The 22,449-nt window shown below is 42.0% G+C and overlaps 1 protein-coding gene across 20 annotated transcripts in view; it reads right to left on the reverse strand.

Moving 5' to 3' along the window:
• Positions 1 to 22,449, reverse strand: part of Tcf4 (transcription factor 4) — a 342,727-nt gene that overhangs the window by 27,661 nt on the left and 292,617 nt on the right. For 16 of the 20 annotated variants that reach the window (XM_050121710.1, XM_050121718.1, XM_050121709.1 and 13 more), the window contains 5 exons: positions 18,089 to 18,221; positions 10,050 to 10,117; positions 8,887 to 8,965; positions 6,444 to 6,520; positions 3,775 to 3,978 (listed from right to left, as the gene is read on the reverse strand). In XM_050121710.1, the coding sequence (XP_049977667.1) occupies positions 3,775 to 3,978; positions 6,444 to 6,520; positions 8,887 to 8,965; positions 10,050 to 10,117; positions 18,089 to 18,221 (561 nt within the window). The remainder of the gene's footprint in view (positions 1 to 3,774; positions 3,979 to 6,443; positions 6,521 to 8,886; positions 8,966 to 10,049; positions 10,118 to 18,088; positions 18,222 to 22,449) is intronic. The other 4 variants (XM_050121716.1, XM_050121712.1, XM_050121727.1 and 1 more) reach the window with 1 other exon arrangement.

A 22,449-nucleotide genomic window follows, 5' to 3' on the forward strand; every position in this document is an offset into this window, starting at 1 on the left:
ACATATGAAAATTGCCAACTCTTTGCACTTTAGTCTGGAAAAGGTGTATTTACAATGTCTGGGAAGGAGGTATGGCAGCCAAACAGAGCAGGGAGTCTGGAGTAAGGTCTGTAAACTTAAATGGAGATGGATGTCTTAGCCTATCTGGACTTCAGGAAGTTCACATCACCAGCCCTGAGGGCCACCATGGTCCTCCTCACTGGACTTCTATGATGCCACCTGAGCTGCTCGACCCAGAGCTTAGACCAGAGGGGTCAAGCTAGTCAGTCTTCTCACCGAGTGACAATCTATTTCCATCGAGGGAGAGAAAATATGAAATGTGGCACTCCAGGAATTTACACCTGCCAGTCATACTGAAGTTGTCCCTATAAAAGAACCAGTGCTCTGTGACGCCGGCTAAGATAAATATCTGGAAGGGGTATGACTCACTGTGCTGTGAGACGGGGTGCTGGGGGAGGGACTGCAGGAAATGACTGCCATAGACAGAAGCAGCAAGAGGTGGCTTCCTGGAAGAGGAGGAGTTTGTCAGAACTTCGACCATGGGTGAGAAGAGAGAAGTGGACAGGGCAGATGAACCCAGGACATATGCAAAAGAAGTACCTAATGGGGCCTGTTCTTGCCATGCGCACTTGCACACACTGGTTTGGCTGGAAAACCTTTGCATAATACAATGGCTAAATATAAGGCTTTTGGTGATTCATCAAGGGTCTTGGCCGATGAGCCACAGAGCTGATCTTATTCTTACAGACAATGGAAGTTCCTTCAAAGTTTCTGAAGCACAGTCAAATAACGTTATCTAGAAAGCCCCGCTTATCTGCCGTTTATTCCAGTGGTCTGAGCCATGCTGCCGTGGTGGGGGAAAGCATCCCTTTCATTGTATTAATAATTAGTAAATTCCCAGAGACCAAGGAGGACATTTTGTGAATCAAAAGCTAAGTACAATATGTGATCAGCTAAGTGAGATAACACAATGGCCGGGCAGAAACACAGCCTTCCCCGCCACAGACCCAAGCTGCCGGGGAGGAAAGGCTTCTATCATCTTCCACGTTATCACGGCATTTTGTTTTGATTTTCAGGAGATGGGGAAGGAAGGAAGAAGATCGCAGAGGTCAAGACCATTTGAAGTCATCTATTCTTTAATCAGAAGGAATCAGGGGGCAGAGTCCAACAGAGATTTGCTCAAAACAAAAGCAGCCTTAGGGTGAGTCTCAAGTTTCTGAGCCTTCACTTCCAGCCCAGAACAACAAAGGAAGGTGTGTAGCTGGGAGCAAGCCCCATTCCAGCCCCCTCTGCCCTGTTTCCGGTCTGAACCCACTGCTACTTTACTTCCTGCAGCTGGCCAAGGTTGGGAAGCCTGTTCCATGTATTAAAATTCGAATGTGGAAAACATTACCAGCATCCTCCTTGAATTTTTTGTTGTTGTTGTTGGGAGAAAAGGAGATTTTTTTTTTTTTGCTTCCCCTCGTTTTTATTGTGGAATGTATCAAATGGTCAAAGGTTAACTTCAGACTGACTAAATTAGAAAACTATTTCCCTTGTCCTTAGGTTTTTGTTTTGAAATTCAAACTGGTTTGTGTTGAGAAAAGATATGCCAGTCCAATCGCTTCCACACACGTGAGGCTTCTGGGTGGGAAGTTCAGATTTTTAGGGGCTACAGGGTTTTTAGGAAGCTAGAAGGCTGATAAGACCCCGATTGGGTTCACAGGGCTACAGACCCCATGCACTCTCCGGAGCTAGGCACATTTCTGGAGGAAGGCTAAGGTCTGGCTGGCTCCACAGTTCCTAGCAGAGTGGGACAGAACTTGTCTTAATCAGTAAACTGGAATCGTAATGTCTTTAATATAGCATCCCAGTGACCGTGGTCAAGAGGTGTCTGCATACAACTGGCCAGTTATTTAAAATAATTTAGAAATTACTCTAGTCTATTCTCTTCTCTTTCCACTGGGGTCAGCTCAACTTCTCTCTTCAGAAATAACTGTAGTGTGCTTTTTGTTGTTGTTGCTTTCTCTTTCCTCTTGTCCCCTTTCGGAATCAGACGCAAAGAGAAGGCAACTCAAAGGTCAAATAATTCCAAATAGCATCTACGTACAGTTTAATATGCTAAAGAGACGCTTAGCCTCCATCTGGTATTTAAGAACGAGCTACATATTTATGGGAAAGACAGTCTCTACATCAACGTCCTGGGTGCACGCCGCATCCGGCTAACATATGCAAAGTGAACGCAGCTACAGAAATTAGACTATTTTTCTCTTGATTGAGAGCAGATACACATAAATGGTTATAAGTTGCAGATCTGGATTTTTAATAAAGCCAGATTTCTTAATTAAAAGCAGTATTGTTTAAATACTGTAGCTGAAAAAAAAAGTGAGAGGAAGAGAGAGCCATACAAATGAAAATCTCATATTATATGCATCCCAAGTGTTTAGCACATTACCTGAGGCCAGGCTAAATTAAAACCTAGGCTTTCCTTTGTAAACTCTTCAGCAACTGCTGATGAACACGCAAACAATTTTTACTCAATGATGGATTTTTAGTGTAGAGGTCAAGGCAAAGAAAAAAAGTTAAGAAACAAATAGCACGGGCATTGAAAAATATCCTTGCACATTTTAGATGTGAGTTCATTGCTTCTATTTGCGGCCCCACATTTTTAGTTCCTAATCAGTTGCAGGTTTCAGTATTATACTGTGCAGGATGGCACTCTTCATCTTCGTCTTTTAATTAAGAGAAATTGAAGAAAGACCAAAAAAAAAAAAAAAAATACTGTGGAATGAGAGCTGCGCAAGGATTCGTGGTTACTTTGCATTTCCTTCTGGAACCATTTCACTACAGGGAAGCTGAAGTGAGAAGGGAAAAAGGCCTTGCACCCAAGCAGCTCTGAAAAGCCTAGAAAGGTCAAGCAGAGCAACAAGACATTTGCCACCATGTACGTGCAAGGAGCAGGTGGATGCAAAATCAACAATACAGCAAACTTTACCTGATTTATCAGCTGATTGTTACCATTTAATGTTGTTACAGACATTCTCAGACTCACATACAAGGCAAATACACAACTTATTTCTACCTCCCAACCCTGAGACTAAAAGGTAGCATTTTGTCTTTATGAGGTATATAAACCTCATATTTGGAATATCACTCATGCAACACAAAGTTGAGTTATGTGCTTTGATCAAAGTTATCAAGACGAACAAATGAGCAGTGACCCAGCAACTTACGAAAACATGTTCATATAAAATCTTGTGCATGGAAACTCATAGGAGTTGGTGCGTGTTGTTTGGTTTTCAGGCAACTACCAAAGAGCAAAGCGGCTCTAGAACCTGTCACCTGAAAAGTGGGAAGCAGCACTGAAAACAAATAAAGCTTTAGCATGTGGGAAAAACACAGGTAAACTTTTAAAACAGAGAGAGAAAGAAGCTAACCAGAAAAGGCCAACCCACGGTGTAATCCCATTTAAATGAGAAATGCCCAGAACATGTAGGAACAGGAAGTTGATCAGGGATTGCCAGGAGCTGAGGGGGTATGAAGAGGGTGGGGAGTGCCTGCTTGATTGTTTGGTGTCTTTCTTTTTACAAGAGGCAAGAACATTCTAGAATTCGACAGTGGTGATGGCTGCACAATACTATGAACACCCTGAAGTGTACACTATCAATACATGAATGATCCATATGGTGAATTATATCTCTATAAAGCTTTTCTTAAAAACAGCCAGTAGTGGTAGTGTCTGCACTTGAAGTTCTAATTCTACATAAGTAGAGGTCATGTATCCACATCACTTACCATGAGCGAATGTCTGTTGGCTGAAAGAAGGCCAGTTCCATACCCTGAGCCCAGACCACCCATTGCTCCATTGTGGGAGGGTCCAATGATCCCATGCATGTCCCCATGGCCACCGGGTACAGCTGTGGACGGGCCCACTGCATGATTCCGGAGGACGTGAATCGCATCGTCCAGTCTCTCTAAACGGTCTTCGATACGGCTTTGCTGTTGGTATATAAATGACGTGAGATCCGATTCAGTTTGAAACGCACACACAGGTTACACAAGCAGAACACTGAGTTGCCACAGACCACACTTTGGCTTTCGGAATATATGTTTCCAATAAAGTTTGCTTCCTGAGAACAATAATAAAAATAAATAACGTCCTTCCTGGAAAACTGGTGGAAAATGTTAATGTTAAAACTGTAGGGTTATTTTTCACGAACAAAGTCAATTCAACAATTCTTTGAGGACATTATTATGTACATATGCTATACTGGACTACATTAGCTTGAAAGAGAATTTAGATTTATGTTAGAGAGGAAAACATGCATTGAATTTGAGGAAATCTCTGGCAAGCACTGGCTGAAGAACACAATAGTAGTATTGCAAAGACGATCTCTTTTTTTTTTTTCAACAAAATTTTCTTCAAGTCAGAGATAGGTAAAAGTTTAGAGAACGTTAACCTTCCCCCTCCCCTACTTTTTAACTGCTATTAATATCAACTTACATGTGTGTGTTGGGGGGAGGGGGCTCAGAAATTATTATAGCAAAGATATCTTAAAAATTCTGTCACTCAAAGTGATAAAAACCATGAGACTGAAGAACAACAAAGACTCAGCTTGGTCATTGACCCAGGACCTAGAGTTGAGTTCAAAGTCTCTACTGCAGCAGAAAATCCATTACCTTATGCAATGGAAAGCCAATCATTCTTTTCCCATCGAGTCCTTAAGGTCCTAGTTTTCTTCCCCTAGATGAGGCCTATGCTATAGCTAACTGGGAAGAGAGAGAGAGAGAGCAGAGGAACATCTCCCTGTTTACTGTAGCAAATAATTAAGTATTACTTGCCAGCGGAGAGATTAAAATGACCATCTCATCAACCCACGTGCCATGTGTACTCACAGACAGACAGGACAGGGCTGTTCCTTCTATAGACATGTGAAAACATAGCTCAAAAATTAAGGGAATTAATTACTCTGTCCTATTGCCAAGAAATAGTAGTCAGGGTTTGCATCTATGTGTCCCCCCCTTTTTTTCAACTTAAACCTCGTGCTGTTTTTGACTAGAACATGCTACAGTATACTTGGTTTCGAAAGTGCTGGGCAAACAGATGTGCAGCTCCATTGCATGAGAAAAGCCATTTCTAATTATTCTCTACTGACAGGAAGAATGTGTGTCTAATAGGCTTAGTCTATGGTGCAACCGATTTCGATTTGGTGGCCTTGGGGGCTATCTGACCTCCTTTGCCTGCTGGCCAAGCTACTCATTTGACCCAGAGAACGTTACTAACCTGCTCTGAGTCTCCAGTTTTGAATCTATAAAAGTAGAGGATGACAGCAGCGAGTTGGGTCAATGGAAGCATGGAAAGAAATCATACAAGCGCCTGGCATACTTTCTGCCGAACAGTTGCCTGGTGGAGAGTGAGGGCTCTCCTTACGAATCCCTGTGAGCGTGTTCAGAATGTACAAGGAAAACCTGTGGTCCACAGCTCTGTTCTAAGTTCTCCCGCTGAAAAAAGGCTGCGTTTGATGGCTGGGTGATGGATATCAGTCTACAGAGGTTAAGTACTTAAAACTACTAGGCTATGGGATGTAGTCTGTAGAAGAAAGAGCTGGGTCACGGGCATGTTTTCTCTCTGCGCAGTTATCTTTATTGGTGAAAATGCATAGTTGGATGATTCATACAGTTCACAGAGGAAGAGCACGAGGAAGGAAGACACTCGCCTCTATTTTCGTCTGCATAGTTTCCTTTAAAAACTAAACTGAAAAGGAAGAGAGTACCATCTAAACCGTAGACAGGCACATGGGCAGAGATACGGGATTCTTTGCTTTCCGCAATGCTTCATCTCAGAGTATGAAGGAAAAGAGGAAAACCTCGATCCCGAGGGACAAAAGGCTCCTTACTACTTCACTCATGTGGGCACCAAACCTGCCTGGTGCAGGGCTGGTTCTTGCATAATTCCAGCTCCGCCCACCCTGAGCTGAGGAAGATAAAAGTGCCAGACTTTGAATCATCCTGTGAGTATTTATAATATGAATCAAGCTCATGGAAATGTTTAGCTTTCCCCCCTGGAAGAGTAACCATAGCCACTTCTTTACAAGTAAAATTGCTTAAGGTTAGGTGGAAATGGCCCACAGTTATCTGGCAGGGAGGGAGGGTCGAGGGAGAAAGCATCTTCAAGGGTTTCAGACCTCACAACTTAGGTACTCATTGTTCTGGAATTTTCCCAAAGAAGCTGGGAGGAAGGCACATCTCTCGTTAGACACTAGGTATTTAGAGCCATGGGTTTCCATTCTTGTTGCATCTAAGCCACCATCGCCAAAGAGATGAGCACAGCCTAACGACTGGCTCCAACAAGCTGGTGTTCTTAATGTAGACCTTAACTAGTGACTAGCGAAAGTAAGAGTCTTAAAGAGGTAGAAAAAGGGAAAACCTGATTGGAAAGTAGTGAGGTCTGAGATGTTACATACCAAAGAGTGCAAGGGTCCTTCATAGTTAGGAGATGATGAGGTCTGTCCTCCGTTTCTAGACCAAACAGCTGTGCCTGCTGACAAAGAAAGGAGACATACAATCAGATCCGTGTATGCAAAGCCCCCATAAGTAAAAAGGAGCAGTGTTGATCTTTGCTAGTCAATAAGACAAATACAGCGAATCTTCCTAGATGAAAATCTGGGGGCCAGAGAAACCTTTCAAATGTAAAACATGTAGTCTTTTCATATGCTTACAGTGTCCTCGGGCTGCTCTGTGAAAGGGAAGAGTTTGTGAGGTGTAAATTTCAGCTAGCAGACCTCCTCTGGGAGAAATCTGTCACTGGAGAATGGAAAGCCATGGTGCTTTCAAAGGTGCCAAAGAGAGGGGGTGATTAGGCCTTGACTGGAGGCCGGATTGTGTTCAACCTAAATCCCCTGGTTAACGCAGAAGAACTTGACTCTTATTTTAAAGATGTCTATGGAATGAGATAAAACCTTTTAGTGCTGGGGATCGAACTTGGTGCTTAGCTCATGCTCTGTACATACTCTTTCATGAATCCCCTCAGAAACTTCTAGAGGAAATAAGGTTAGTTCAGAGCACTTCACTAAAGCAGAGAGGATAAAACTCACTAACAACAACTACTAAGGAGTTTCTTCCAAAGAGCCTTTTAGGATATATTCCCTATATCCAAACCTACAAGACAAAAGCCACTTTTAAATTTAAACCAATTTTAAAGTTCACATACACTGTAGAAAACCTATAACTCGAAAAAGGAAAAAAAAAAAAACCACAATAACTGTGATCGCTCAAGATCCCGTACCCTGGTGCTGCCAGCACGTTTAAAATCCATTCTTCCTGTCTTTTCTGGGTATGCCTGTGTATTTTTATGCTAAATAAAAATAGGGTATTTTGTTCAATTACTTTTCTTGACAGAATTTGGACAGAGCCGTTGGTGTGAAAATAGCAATCTGTCCCCTTATTTATATCTTCATAAAAGCTCTTTCTTCGTAACATGTGGTCTTACAAAATGCATTATGAGGAAAGTGGCTTCCCCAGGCTTGTTTTGTGTGCCTTCTACCTACAGCAGGTTGCTGAGGCTGAGGTGTCACTGAAGGGCTATGCATCCACCTCCCCATCGTTACCTAAGGTGTAGCAGCAGCCAGAGCATGGGTACCAGGCTCCTGGGCAAGCTCTCTCATTGTTCCCGGCATACCTTTGGCAAACCACCCAGCCTTGCCTAGTTCGGTACACTTATGTACAAAACCAGGACATCTGACATTAGCTGTTCTCACACTTCAGGACGACAGAACTCGCTGCTTTGTTTAAAGCGGTAAATGTGGCATTCCACCTACTTCCACGCGCTCTTCCTCTTATCTCAAGTCCTTTGTACTCAGTCCTTCTCTGGTTTGGGAGATTGATATCTGAAGTAATTGTTTCAGAGCCTAAGGAGCTGGTGCCAGGGCAGAACAGCACGATGCTGAGCTTTTCATCCGTGCCATGGTGGGTGTTCTGTTGCCATCTTAGAATCACCCTGCATCTTCCCAGTTTCAATGTGGTCGCCCCAGAACAAACTAACTGGAGGATCCAGTTGACCCCATCACCGTCCTAGTCTTTGAAATTCCTGTATCACAGGGGCTAAACTCCAGCTATGCTGCAGCCACCATTTCCTAAAGTTGTTAAGTAGTTCGAAACCACCTACTTTCTACAAAGGAGCTTCTAGGGAACAGTAAGGATTCAAGGACACAATGTTTAAGCAAGGCAAATCTATTCCAAATTCCAATAAGGTCATGTAGACATGTGACAGTTTTGCACGTAAGCCACCTTGCCTTCTTTCCAATGATCTGAGACGTGGACAAGGCTCTGGCAAGTTTTCTGAAAGCATTCACGTAACAAGGGCTGTGGGGCACTCAAATGCTCCTCAGAAAAGTAAGATGGTTTACTATATAACTGTACCACCTCTAATTATTTGATGAGAAGCTACACATCATAGCAATTGTATTTAAAAGACAAATAGTCCTCTTATTTTACACAATTATGTAACAATTTATGTACAAAATCACACTTTCCTCTAAATACTTCAACAGAATTAGAGAAGGCTCAAATGTCTCCAGGGAAGGATTCATTTACCTAGCCTCTACTTGGTAATTAAGTAGTAGACATTTATGGCTACATTAACTACTTCTTTGAAAAATTCTATTGGAATATATGATTCAGCTGTTGAACATCTTCTGGAGAACTCAGAAGAGTCTAAGAAATGCCTTTTCGCCTCGTTCTAAGAAAATAATTGGATACAAATGAACCTTCAGGTTATAGTTTTTGTCATCCACCCCATTCTATTTGTCTATGGAAGGGCTATGCTTTGAGATCTCTGCAGGCAGTGGGAGTGTAGAAGGTCTCTCTGCAACCTATTACACCTGCGAAGAGAAATTTAGAGTATCGTACCTGAGAGCGAAGGAGGAGAGCCCACGGGAGTTGAAGGGTTTGATGAAAAGCTGTTGTTAGTGTGATCTGGAGAATAGATCTTAAAACAGAGGGGAGGAAAAGAACTTCTCATTTATTTCGAATACATAACATTCAAACAACAAAAGTACCCATGCAGTTCATTTAAAACCCAAAAGTCACAAATTGTCTGCGGCCCTCAACTGCACTAACAGCGTTCAAAAGTGGTTAAAAAAAAAAGTGCAACAATAACTTCCAGCTCGCAAAAGAATCCCATTGGAGGTGCGTAATGGTAGGAAAGGAAGTGGGGTTAGCCAACGCCAAGCCCTGCCCCTTTCCCACCCATTACTGGCGGTGTTGCTGTGAGCAAGCCGAAGAGATACAGCTTTCTAATTTTCCTTTCTCCCTCCCCAAACCAAGAGGCTGGACAGTATCATGCCTACTGTCATGAGGGCATCTAAGAACAGGACACAAGAGGGCCCAGATTAAATCAAGGACTTTCGCTTGGCATTCCATGCTGATATTACTTGAACTTATTTTACCCTCACGAAGGGAGGGGAAAATGCAAGACACAAATCTTGCAAGAATGAATTTCTTCTTAAAAGCGTAAATGACCATGTGGAGCCTCTAAAGAAAACCCAAGGAACAGCGCTTGAGCTGAATGAATAAGGAATGCTACCTTGTCACTGAATTGTTCAGCTCCAGATTACTGGCAGTGTGCTTGGCCAAGGCAGAGAAGTTAAGTCCCTTAGGTGCCAATCAAGGGACAAGTCCCCCATGGACCTCAGCTATTGTCCCCCCCCCCCAAGTAACTTTCCAACTGTCTTGCAACTGACTCTTAAAGAGTCGGTCTTAGCTAGCCAGTGGGCATCGACAATACTTTAGAGATAAGAAAAGAAAAAAAAGGGGGGGGGACACAGAAAACTACACGAGCCAAAAGGCCCAGGGATTAACCCCAGACCAACACCAGTGGGAAAACAAGATCAAAGAAGCTAGCCAAAGGAGGTGAAATCGCTTTTCCTCAGAAAGCCTCAGTGGTCCTTCACCCCCACCCCCTCATCAAAGCTATTTGCATTTATTTTCTAAAATTCCATATGTCCACTTCTGATTAAAGTTCACCCTGCTACAAGCAGTGCCTGTGGAGTCCAAAGTCAATATTTCCTCACCGAAGCCAGGGCTTTCCCCAGAGCATCTCCAGTCTGGGAGCTGCCTGCTGCCCCAGTTCCTCTATTTGCTGCAAAAACAAAAGGCAAAATATGAAAACCAGGCAGTGAGACGTCTAACAGTTTTCTATTCCTGGTCCATTTACTCACAATTTAATTGCATTTTTAATGCTAATTATAACACATTAATCTTTAATTAGCATTAATTTGTTTGCCGAGGTAGATGTCAAATATATTCATGTTACATTTTTTTTAACAGATAAAATATAAACCTGACACCTTGACTTAAAGACAAAATGTTTCCCCTGCTATTACTTCCCCCAAGTCACTGATGAGTAGTCACTGGTGACAGATACCAAGCCAGCCCTGAGTGGTCACTGTCACTGAGAAACATGTGACACTTGCGGAAGTCTGAAAATCCTCAAACTCTAATATGTCTCTGTAGATAATTGAACTATCTTCATGATGTCTTCAAATAAAGAAAAATTTAATAGAGAGAAAAATGGACAGTGGGTAGAACATGAAAAAAATCTATAACTAGCCTGGCTAATAAAGAAAGAGAATATTTTCATTATTTCAAATATATATTTTCCATATATAGAACAAAAGGTATTATTAATAATAGTGCATATGTTTCAGTATGTAACATAGACAACTCCTCTGCTGAAAGGACTGTGTCATTAGAACCACGGGCCAGGTGGTGTGATGAACTGTTCATTCAAGCACTGGGGAATATGCCTAACTAGCAGCCTCAACACCAGCACACAGACTTAAGGATAACCTATTCATGTTTCTTTTCTTTTTTTTTTTTTTTACTTTTTTTTTTGTGGAAAAGGAATAATAAGTCAATTGATGAATCTAAGCAAAATTTCACTGGACACTGCGATGAAGTTTGAATTCCCCAGCCTTCTTGAACAGGAGACCCTCTTAGCCAACCAACTCGTACCATCTTCTTCAAGGCCCACAACACGGTACATGACCACGACTCTAGTGGTCAAATCCACCATTTCCCTGGGTCTAACTTCATTCTCAGGACGTCTGCTCAGGGTAGCTAAGGTATGTTTGCCACGTTCATACATTTACAGGCTGGGCACGCCAGTTATCTCTTACGTATGCTTTATTTGATAAACACAACTCCCATACAAACTCAGTTGTTCACCCCTGCGACACTAGGAAGTGTCGCCTGTCTGACAAAACAGACATAATATCTTCAGGGAAAGCAAGCCTCTTCCTTGCCCATCACAAATGCATGGTGTGATGTGGATACGAACATTCTGGGTTACGGGTGTGGGCAAACTCTCAGAAAATGTGTCTGATAGTACAGGGCTGGGCAAATAATAGCAATTTAGAAAGAGAGCAATTACATTAAAATATTTAAGATAAAGAATATCTGAAAATGAAAAATTCTGAATGAAAGGGTTTTAAGAACTAACAATGGTCCTAAAGGACTATGACACAGATTTGAAGAAACAGAAAGTACACCTCATCACTATGGGTGGGAGCGATCATCTTTTGGACATCAAGTAATATTATCTTTTCATTGTTATATGTTTAAACAGAGCAGGTAGTAGAAATAATTTGTGGTGTTTCCCTGATTTTAAGACAGATCTCCATGAAGTGAATGTTCATAGAAACACTGGTGAAAAAAAAATCACATTTTCTAATCAAGAATCTAAACAAAAAACAGACAAGAATTCATCAGTAAAGAATTGCTGCTGGGTAGTAGTGGTGCACACCTTTATTCTCAGCACCAGGGAAGCAGAGACAGGTGGATCTCTGTGAGTTCAAGGCCAGCCTGGTCTGCAGAGAGAGTTCCAGAATAGGCTCCAAAACTAAAAAGAAAGCCTGTCTCAAAAGACAAACCAACAAACAAAAATTGCCATAGCAGTAGTTGTCAGAAGAGTAACACTTCTTGAACAATGTTTAAATGAAGATTATAAAATATCACCCGTCCATCCATTTTTAAGATAGAAAACGCAAAGACTTGGAAGATCAATAAACATTCTATGCATATCTACAAACTGAATTATGTATATAAAATCATACATTTAAGAAGATAGGACAGCCCTCATAGGATATTACAGATCTTTAGACTTATTTGCTTTATTATTTAACACGCATGAGTGCTTTGCCTGCAGGATGTGTGTGCAGCACACATTCGCCTGGGGTCCGCAAGGTCAATAGGAAGCTTTGTTTCTCCTAGGTCTGGAGTTATAGACGCTGGGAGCCACCATGTAGGTTCTGAGAACTGAATCCGGGTCTTCTGCGAGAACAACGAGGGCTCAGCAGTGAGCCGACTCTCTAGCCCCGGTGTTGTGATTTTTGTTTTAAATCACTGAGCCTTTTAAACCAAGCTATTAGTGTCTTCTTTATACAAAGAGATATTAAGACTCAGGAAGTTGAATCAAAAATAGAACCAACTCCTTACCTCATCTGGCCATAAAAATGTTTCAGAAAACTACAAAGGCTATTCATGCAAACCACCGATAAGAACGGACTATGTTTTAACTTGAAGCCATTTTACCTCGCAAGAGCTGGACAGCCCAACCCAAGGGCTTAAATTTCAAAGCCATTTACGGGGGCTAGTCTACTACTGTTACACCGGGCATGCCTTTTGTTCTGTTCCAGGAAACTCGGAGGGAATGCATTTTCAAAGTGAGCTTGGTCTGCTCTTGAAGATGTCTCTTTTTATTTATGTGACCAATATACGAAAGGACGCGGAATTAGAAAGGAGATATATTTTTAATTCTCAAATGGCATAATAGTTGATCCTGGTACTGAAAAGTGGGTCATGTTTAGCAAAACACATATTAAATTCACCATTCCGGCTTCAGGGTACTAGGACATCATTACTATTTTAGTACCAAGTTTTTGTCAGTGTATATAATTAGAAATCACCAAAGTCCATGTGACAGAAATACACATGAAAACCATTGTCTTTATGTGTACCAACTTATTTTATTTTGGATCTAATCAATTTCTTTCACTAAATAGAAACAACAAAAACAACAACAACAACAAAAATACAACCTAGCCCCTAAGCAGAAGTACGACATAAATATGAACGGAGGATGAGCAACTATGAAAAGCTTTGTAATTTTGCAGGAGGGTTTGATGCTGCCAGCCATTCAAGTATTGTTCAGAGAGCTCACACACAGGTGCTGTTGCTGGCTAGATGAAGCGCACACAGAGGTTTCATATCCTGTGCTCGGTGGTGGACCACCCTCCGTTCGTCTCCGCTTTGGGGAACTGGCGATTCCCAGCAGAACACGCCCCAAATAAAATACCAGGACGAGCGGTGCCTGGGGATCAGCCCTGAGAATCCGAATCTGGAAAACATGCCTCTCCTTTATTGCACACCCATAACCTGGGGCAGGGAACAGAGGACATCAAAGGCAGAGGAAGTGCAAGTCAGTGCGTCCTCCAGAGATGGGCTGCTACAAGATGAGGCTCTTCTGAACTGTGTCCCAGTGACCCTCCTGTCATTAAAACGCTAGGAGGAGCATAGCAACACCACGACTTTGTCCGCATAGGGGACTGGAAAGTGGAACGTGGCCAACACGCCTCTAAGCCTCTTAGAAGAAGCTCCAACATGGGCCGTGATGCGCTAATGCCATGTGGGAAGGGCTCCAGGCATTCACAGGGGAAGGTGGGCCTCCTGACTGTGTGCAGGAAATGGTGGAGAGGCTTAAATCAGACTCATTTATTGCTCTCCACTGGTGGTCTTTACAAGTTCAGACCTGACATTGCTGCATGAAATGTATCTTTCCTCTTCCGTCTGGGCCTGGTCATCACCCAGATTCATCTGAGAGCTCAAGGTCCTCATAAAACACAGACTGGATGTTATGTGACGAGTTTAATAAAATTACTATGAAACCAAGCCCTCTAGGGAAAAGGGACATAATGTTTCTACTAGAAAGCCACATCCCAACATGCTTCATGTCACACAAACATGTCAGAAGGAGTGAAAGTTGTAAGACAGATTAATTCATGAACCAGATAGATATTTCAGAGTAATCTTTAACATATGTTGCTTTAAATCAATCTTAGTAGCCTGCTCCTTCAACACTCCTTGGTTTGAGGTTTAAACACATGGGGAATGCCATCTTTTTCTGGACTCAGATGGCAAGCCAGCAAAAGACAAATAAAGCGAGAGCGTTTATGTAGTTCTAAGCCCAATTCCCAGGGAGGGACAAGGAGGGTGTGTGGACACTGTCGAGGCATATAGATGGTGATTCCCAATAGCAGGGGCAAATTGCTGAGTGGCTCTCATGCTTGAGGACCTATGTTCTAGCAGAAGGTCCTCTCCCTCTTGATCAGCAAGAGCTGATCATTCAGGAAGGAAGAAGTAGGAAGAAAGCAGCGTGCACTACCCTGTAGAAATCTTCGTTCTCTGCAGCTGGCATCTAGTAACTTCCTCTGGGTGCATACTTGGATCGAAGGGATCCAGACTGTACCACTGCTGACACACACCAGCTGCCTGGCACCGAGAGGGTACTTAGGGATAAAGCGCAAGAGATGCAGGGAACTTCCTAAAGGTGCCTGGTCAGCTCCCTCCTTGCCTGGGTGCTAAATCACCTGAGCTACCATTGACCCATTCTGCACCCTATTAAATAACCTCATTTAGTCCAGGGTGCTTCAGGGACCCTTCCCATCCAGAGATGGCTAATGTACCCTCCAGGATGTGCTAGTGTTTGCTAGAAAGAACAGAAATGGACCATAAGTCACAAGTGAAATATTTTACCATGAATGGATAGGCAAAGGAAAACAAAGAAGCCATCAGAAAAGCAGACATGGTCAGTTGTCTCAGCAAGACTGACGACAAGCCATCCCCAACCTAAGAGGGCACTTTCCTTCCTTAACAGCAAACAGACAAGAAGTGAGACGCAGGCCTAGAGAGGCAGCATTCAAAGTCCCAGAGCTCGTGTCCCCTCCACAGGTAATGTGAGGCTCTACAGACTTTCAAACAATGGCTGACAACCGTGGTAAAATATTATCACATGATACAGAGACGTGGGGCTGCCTTCTGAACCCAGAAAGCTTCCTCGAACATCAATGCCATGTTTCGGAGGGCTGCAGTGCCTTGCAACTTTGAGCCAAGGAAACTTGAAAACTGGGCTGTCCATGTGTTAGCGCTCGAGCCCATTCTTACGGCATTAGGGCTCTCGCTGTTTGTTTTCCCTACAGGATCATGTGTGTAATCTCAAACATGTGTCCGGCTATGTGTTCCTTATTTACCAATTATTTAATTAGCCCTGTTTGTTCTTTGAGATACAGGCAATGTAGTATTTCTTTATTTCCTGCATTTCAGAATGAGTGAGTATATGCCAAATATTTTCGAAAGTCTACAGATGTATTCTATTAGTCCGCACTGTTTGTTGGGGAAGCACGCTGACATCAGAAGAGAAAGCTTCTCTCCGCGTTATGCAGACACGCTGCCGTTGTTGCCCCCTCCGCACACCAAACCAAAGCCTAAGAGGATTCCACATAAAGATACATGAGCACCAGAATGCCATGAGACAAAGGCTTTTAACTGGACTTCAGCTTTCCTCTGCACTTGTATACAAGGCATAAGAGAGTACGTTATTTTAAGGCAGAACATACTGTAATATTCAAGAACGCTCTCCCTTAAAGTAGCTTTAAAGTCACTTTTGTATTTATGCAAATTTAATAAGGTCCGTTTTTTCCATAAGGCTGAATCACCAGATGTACTTCTCTTCTAAGAAATTAGGGTATCTTTCTATATTTCTCTAATGGACTTTGAGAAGAATACTAATTCTTATAAAATAATTTATGTAGTACATTTCTTAAAAATCCTTTGTGTGTGTTCTAAGAGTTTTATATTTTTCTTTTGAAATTGGGGTTCTTTATTATCGTCTGGCTCTTTGTAAGAGTCACCCGTCCCTCTGCTGTGCCCAGGTGACTGCTATTTGCCCATCAGATAACGAGGAGAGGGCCATCTCAACAAGCAATCCTTATTCTCACTGCATTGGGCAACTAAGCTGGGCAAGGTTGACAGAGAATAACCTGGACCCCAATCTCTCTTACCCAGTGAGGCATGCCTCAGTCACACAAAGACTGAAGATCAAGTCTACACAATGGAGTCTAAAAGAGAGCCCAAGTGTGCTTTCCTGAACTCGAAGGTCTGCTCCACCTCCATATCTTCCTTAAAAAGACAATGACTCAAACCACAAGTAGACAGGAAATCTGTCATGTATGAGGATGAGTGACCGGCCATCCTTCATAACCAACCTCATGACTGCAGAAGGGGCTTTCCATCTGCCAGACCACACTGAAGTGAAATGCAGCTCAGTCTTTCAGTTCTGCACTTTTCTTTCTTTCTTCTTGTTTTTCAAATCTGCCCAAACTTCACTGGTAGCTAATAAAACTTCCCCTGTGTGACCTCTGTCCACAACTCCACAAGGTCAGAATTATAACACACTTGTAAAAGTTCTCCTATGGAAAGTTCCAGAAATGGAAACTCATTCCGAAATTTGCTTCTCTGTGAGTTGTGATAGGAGAGAGCTACTAGGTGGCTCATCTCAAGTGTGAAATAAAACACCAAATAAGCAAGCAAAGGTATTAGTTAGCCAGAAGTTATATTTTCACATTTTAATACCAGCTCACTCACCAAAATCTATCCCACATAAGTCTCCAAAGTTCAAAGAAAAAAGAAAAAAATTACAAATAACCTAAAGCAATAAACAGCAGCCTGATGTTTTCTCTAAAGCTACCCTGAATTTTTCATCAGTGACCCTCTGGGAGTGATCTCAAAGACCAAGCTGTTACAGTTTGGATGCGAAATGTCCCCCACAGGCTCTTGTATCCGAACACTTTGTTCCTAGCTGGCGGTGCTGTTTTGGAAGACTGTGGAAACTGTGAGACATGGGTGGCTGGCAGGCACAGGCAACTGTGGGCACAGCACAATCGGGACAGCCTGGCCCTGTTTCTGGTCTCACCTCTGTTTTCTGATCCATTGAGATGTAATAGTCTACACCACAAGCTCTACCTACCAAAGCAGGTCATTCTAGACTGTGTCTTTTCAAACCATGAGCCCAGATGCAACTCCCCTCTCTTGAACTGCTTCAGTGAGGCATCTGGTCACACAACAACTATCCAAGGCATCTGTCAAGAGTGGCGGCAAGTGGAATAGAGTGGGCTGTAACTAGTGAAGCCTTGGGTTTTCTGAAGACCCTAGAGTGTTTAGATGTGCTATGCATCAGAATAGGAGGTTTGTCAAGACTGAGCCACAGGTAAGAGGCTGCCTCCTACCAACCAGAGTCTTGTCTTTAGGAGTAGTGGAACACCCTGCCTAGCTCTTCCCTCAGGAAACCAGTACTGGCGGAGATCCATCGGCACTAACGGACCGCAACAGACATCACAGGACATGAGTGGATGATGCATTTGGCAGCAACAATCTTCCTGAGCCTAAACTTATTACAAAGCCCACAGGAAATCATTTCTGGTCCACTGTTACCCAGCGATTTCTCTGATGCACACAAGTACTATTTCTCTTCAAGGCCTTCATAATGCTACATTCTCTGAAGGTTATAGTCATCTAGCTGTTAAAAGGACTTTTAATAGAAAATTTCATATAAACAAGCCTTTGGAAGACAGTGACACATCATGACGAAGACCTCAGCATAATGGTCAATCTCCGGCTGCTATTAAATGACATCCATTCCCCTATCTCACTGGTCTTCTATGAATAGCCTTAAGAACAATTAACTTCCCCCTGTGTTTGAAAATGTGAGTTGCAATAGAATCTGCATTTACTTAAACCTTTATTTAACTTAATGACTCATAATGGACAACAAAGCCAAGTTTCAGTTTCTTGTCACCAAAAAAAAAAAAAAAAAAAAAAGAGTGACTATGGGCAAGTCAGTGATTATTCCCATTCAACACATCCACGTGTTTGCTCAGCGATATGACAAACATGTACTGCCTGCCTGTAAGTCCGTTCTGAGGAGAGAAAGAGAGCCCTTTATTATTAAACCCTGCCATGGACCGCTGGCAACTTGGCTGGCATGGGCATCACTCACCCATTATACTGTCCGTCCCGTTGGCAGGAGGTGTGCAGGAAGAGGTGCTGTAATGGTTGGTGCCACTACGATGGAACGTGGACATCGGAGGAAGACTGGAGTTGATGTCTGCTGAGGAGTGGGATGGGTAGCTCTGCGCAGGGGGCAGAAAGGAGGAGACATCAGTCACGGCATACTTAGCATTTTGATATGTCATCCAAACTCACCGGACTGCAATCTCTCGGAATCTCAACCCAGTCAAGCAAACATCCTGCTTCTTTCTGCCTGCTTTCATTTCTAAACAACCAAATACACAAAGCTCCAAAATGGATTTGTGGTTACATCAAATGTCAAAGAACACCCTATCAACCTAGGGCACTAAGGAAAGATTAAAAACTCCAAAATCTCAAAGTCATTGGTTTAAAAAAAAATCATCCCATACACTTTAGAAACATACACAACTATTTCTGTTATTCCTCTGTGGCCTACCAGACAAGTGAGAAAGATTGTACTACATAAGGAACACAGAATACAGATCTCCAGGGTTCATGCTACATAGGACTCCAGCCTCTAACCACTACATGGTCAAGTTATAGGAACCTTCTTCTTCTCCAGTTGGGTCACTTTGCTGAATGAATCTCAGCATCAAGAACAAGGAAGGAAATGAAAAAGTTTTCAAAGAATTGAACGCAAATTCACTCTGAGATACGGGTGTAGGAAAGCTCGCAAGCAGCGTTGATGACTTGACTCGGGACCCAGAGGCTTGCCTATGCTTTATTTTGCTCCGGGTTCTTTCTTTGCATGCTTCAGATGCTATTAAGCTGACTAGAAGGTAAGAGCATCTCTGACGGGTTGCCTGGTTTCAAATTCAATGACTAAGCCAGTTGTTCAAATGATTTAGGGTGGCACATGAGTTGGGTTGTACCCATCCCTAAAGGAACATGTGTACTTACAAGGACACCTCAAGCTAATTTACCACAAACAAACAAAAAACCCAGTCATTGAAAATTGCTCGCATTTTTGCTTTATAAGCATCTGAATGTGCTATAGATATGTTACCAAAAAATATCTAAAGATAAAAATTTTCCTGGCATGTAAAAAATTAATAGTCTACAAGTTCTTATTATATCATTATTGCAGTTGCATTTAATTGCTTATTTTAAAAATAGAGGCTGGGCAATGGATCATTATTGTCTCATGACTAGAGATGCTTTTAAAATTAGTTTTAAAATAGAGCTACTAGATACTGCAAACACCAGGAAGTACTAAAACCCAGGCATTTGTTCACAGGAAGGGAAGTGGTTTCTTGGTACTGGCCAACGGACTTGGGGAGTTCTGCCTCTCCTGGAAGACCCTCTCTTTGCTTACCACTGTCTCCTGAGATCAACCTGCACTCTGTACTAGACCATCTCACACTCATTCTCATGCCATTCATTGCCTGCTGCTTAAGCTCACTCCCATAATACTGTGACCTCCTTAAGGGGAAGGGGCGGAGCTTATACCTCCTCACGCCAGTAGCTAAGTATGTACAACAACAGTACAGTACATATTAATGGACAGTGGACTCAAGCATGACTTAATTTGAGAGGCTACCAAAGAGTCCAGGTCACACATCTGCATTTCACAGCTGGGTCTGCCAATGACACATGGATATCTTTGAAAATACCACCTCCATGTAGCGAGATAGATACACATAGAAGAGGTCAATGAAAAAAAGGTAGAGGTAACGCCCTTACTGGCCTCTGGGCCTCTTGTTAAAACTCATTGACACTTGGGACTTGAATCTCCTAAGTTGCCCATACAATGTTCTCTAAAGAATATCAGAGTGGGGCTACTCTATAGTATAAATAATAAGAAAGACTAGATAGGACACAGCACTTGGAAAACCAAACTTAGAAACGTTGGGACATGGTTATGCTCTGAAGAAAGATTATTATAGAAATATAGAGAAAAAAAGACCATGTGGGAAAGAATTGAAAGAGAGAAAGATGGCAGGACTATACTTTTATGGAGTGGTATTGCTTGCTGAGTTTTGCAGAAATCAAAAAAGAAGATTTCAGAAAATGCAAAATATAATCAAAAGATTGTAACAATTAGATAATGTGACGGGGGGGAAAGAGACTCTCTGGACCCTCCTAACTTAGGGGAAAATGAAGGATAACTTAGGACATGACACACAGGCTAAGTGCAGAGAACAGGAGGAAAAAAAATCCCCACAGTTTTATGGGGAAACTAAGGTAATACCCACTAAATCAGTTAATTTTTTAGAGACACATAGAAAACTAGATGCTGAAACAACTTAATGAGATTTATAGCCAGATTACTTTTCAATGAGACGTATCTTGAAAACTAATGTTACTCAGGGAAGTAATAAACACAGCACAGAGAACATGAGTGATGTATGTCTCTTTTAGAGATTATAAGGACAAACTCTGAAGAGATTTTCATGACCTCTCTCTCCAGCTATTACTGCCTACCCTACTTACTCTAAAGTTTCAAGGCTTCCCATGCCCATGCTGTTAATTATTCTTCTTCGGGTACCCAACTTAAAATCTATCAATCATGCAAGTGTTACAAACATTCACACTGGTGATCTCTGTTAGTGATGTGTGGGAGATTTGAAGATTTAAAAATCTTTGAATTGGTAGTATGTACTAAGAATGAAACCATGCTATAGGCCAAGTTAGGGGCTCATATTCTTGCCACTCGTGGCCTTTTGTGACAGATATTTCATTGTCATAGGGCTTTACTGTGTGGATGGTTACCAGCATCTCTGGCCTCTACCCACTGGACCACAGTAGCATCTATATCCTATTCGTAACCACAAACAAATCTCTAAGCATTGTCCAGTGGTTCCTGAGACCAGCTGCAAATTACTGATGCACAGAAATAAAAGACAAAAGGAACTTCTTTAATGCTAAATTTTTACTTTTCCTCAGAACACTGCTAGAGTTATGTGTTAATCACATCAGGCAATGAAAACACTATCCTATGTTTTCAAACATCTTTGCCAAATCATCCAAACTTCAATTTTCTATAAAGACCCATTCCAAAAGTTAACTAGAAACTCCACTGATGAGGATGGTTCTGTGTATGTATTTGCACCACGCAGTCATGAGCAGCCGTGAAAGCTAACACTGTACAGGGGATTTAAAAACTTCAAATTGGTAGCTTGACAGTTGCCAGTGAAATGCATGGAACTGAGACTTGCTAATTCTACAGTCTATTATCACAGGGCTAATGATGTTTCCAAAACGTTTTACCTTTAGAGATAATACAGTAGTGGTCAGATTATACCCCCCAAATAATCCAGGGAAATCTCTCTTCCTCAAGAGTTAGCCCCTTGCAACATGGGGTTAGCCAAATGCTCCAGATTGGAGCTGTAGGGAAGCATCACTGTTTTCAAGATAAAAGATGCTGGCTGCTGTTGTATATTCAAATTATTCCCAATCAGTGTCAGAGTCTTCAAAGTCACTTCAGAGAGAGATTGTCATATGGCTAAATACTGAAATTACAATGATAACTAGATGTAATAATTCAATACTTTCACTCTCAGTGGGAAAACTCATTAGGAAACATTACCAGAGACCTTATTCATTTACCCTTTAAAGCAAAAATCGTACTCTCTGAGATCTGCTAATTGGTCATATTAGGAATGGGAACCTGAGTTCTGTGATGGACACAATGCTTTACCAAAGCAGTTTTTCATGGGAGACACTGAGACACTACTTTAAAATGAGCTTTCTCTTTGGACGATGATGATGTTTTGATTCATTAAAAATTTCTCCTAAAATGTACTTGGTTTCTGGTTTGAAATGATACCTTTTGTGCCTCTGAGCATAATTTAGGGGCTCCTTGCCCACGCAGTGAACTTTAGTGGGATAATATCAAATCAGAATGCAAAATTATAAAATATGGTAAGAAAAGAAAAGAAATAACTTTAGGGGAAAGAAAAGTAACATGTAGACAAACCTTCAAAGGACTGAAATTCTAAAACTTAATATAGTACTCCAAACATTAATTTGTCATCATAAATCCCCTAGTTTTGATTATGAGTCCCGGGCAAAATAGGAAATGGTGTTGGATAAGTAAAAATGTTACAAAAAGATATTCTATCATAATTACAGTTTATATTTCTCTAAGCTTTCACTGAAATGTGTCCATGTAGAGGGTGGGAGGAGAGGAAATTTGAAACTCAATAGGTTGCTATTTGCTGAAAATATGCTAAAGTCGGGGAGATAACAAACAGGCCACTCCCATCGCTACCGCCTACTTCTCAGGGCCACGTGGTATCCGGAGCTCTAGGACTAATTGAGAATGGATTTACAAGGATGTCAGAACTTTTATATCTGGAATCTTTCGGCCATCAGAGAAGGATATAA

Source organism: Alexandromys fortis, unplaced genomic scaffold (assembly GCF_014885135.2).
Source record: "Alexandromys fortis isolate MF-2015 unplaced genomic scaffold, M_Fortis_MF-2015_v1.1 scaffold_202, whole genome shotgun sequence".
Classification (NCBI taxonomy): Eukaryota; Metazoa; Chordata; class Mammalia; order Rodentia; family Cricetidae; genus Alexandromys; species Alexandromys fortis.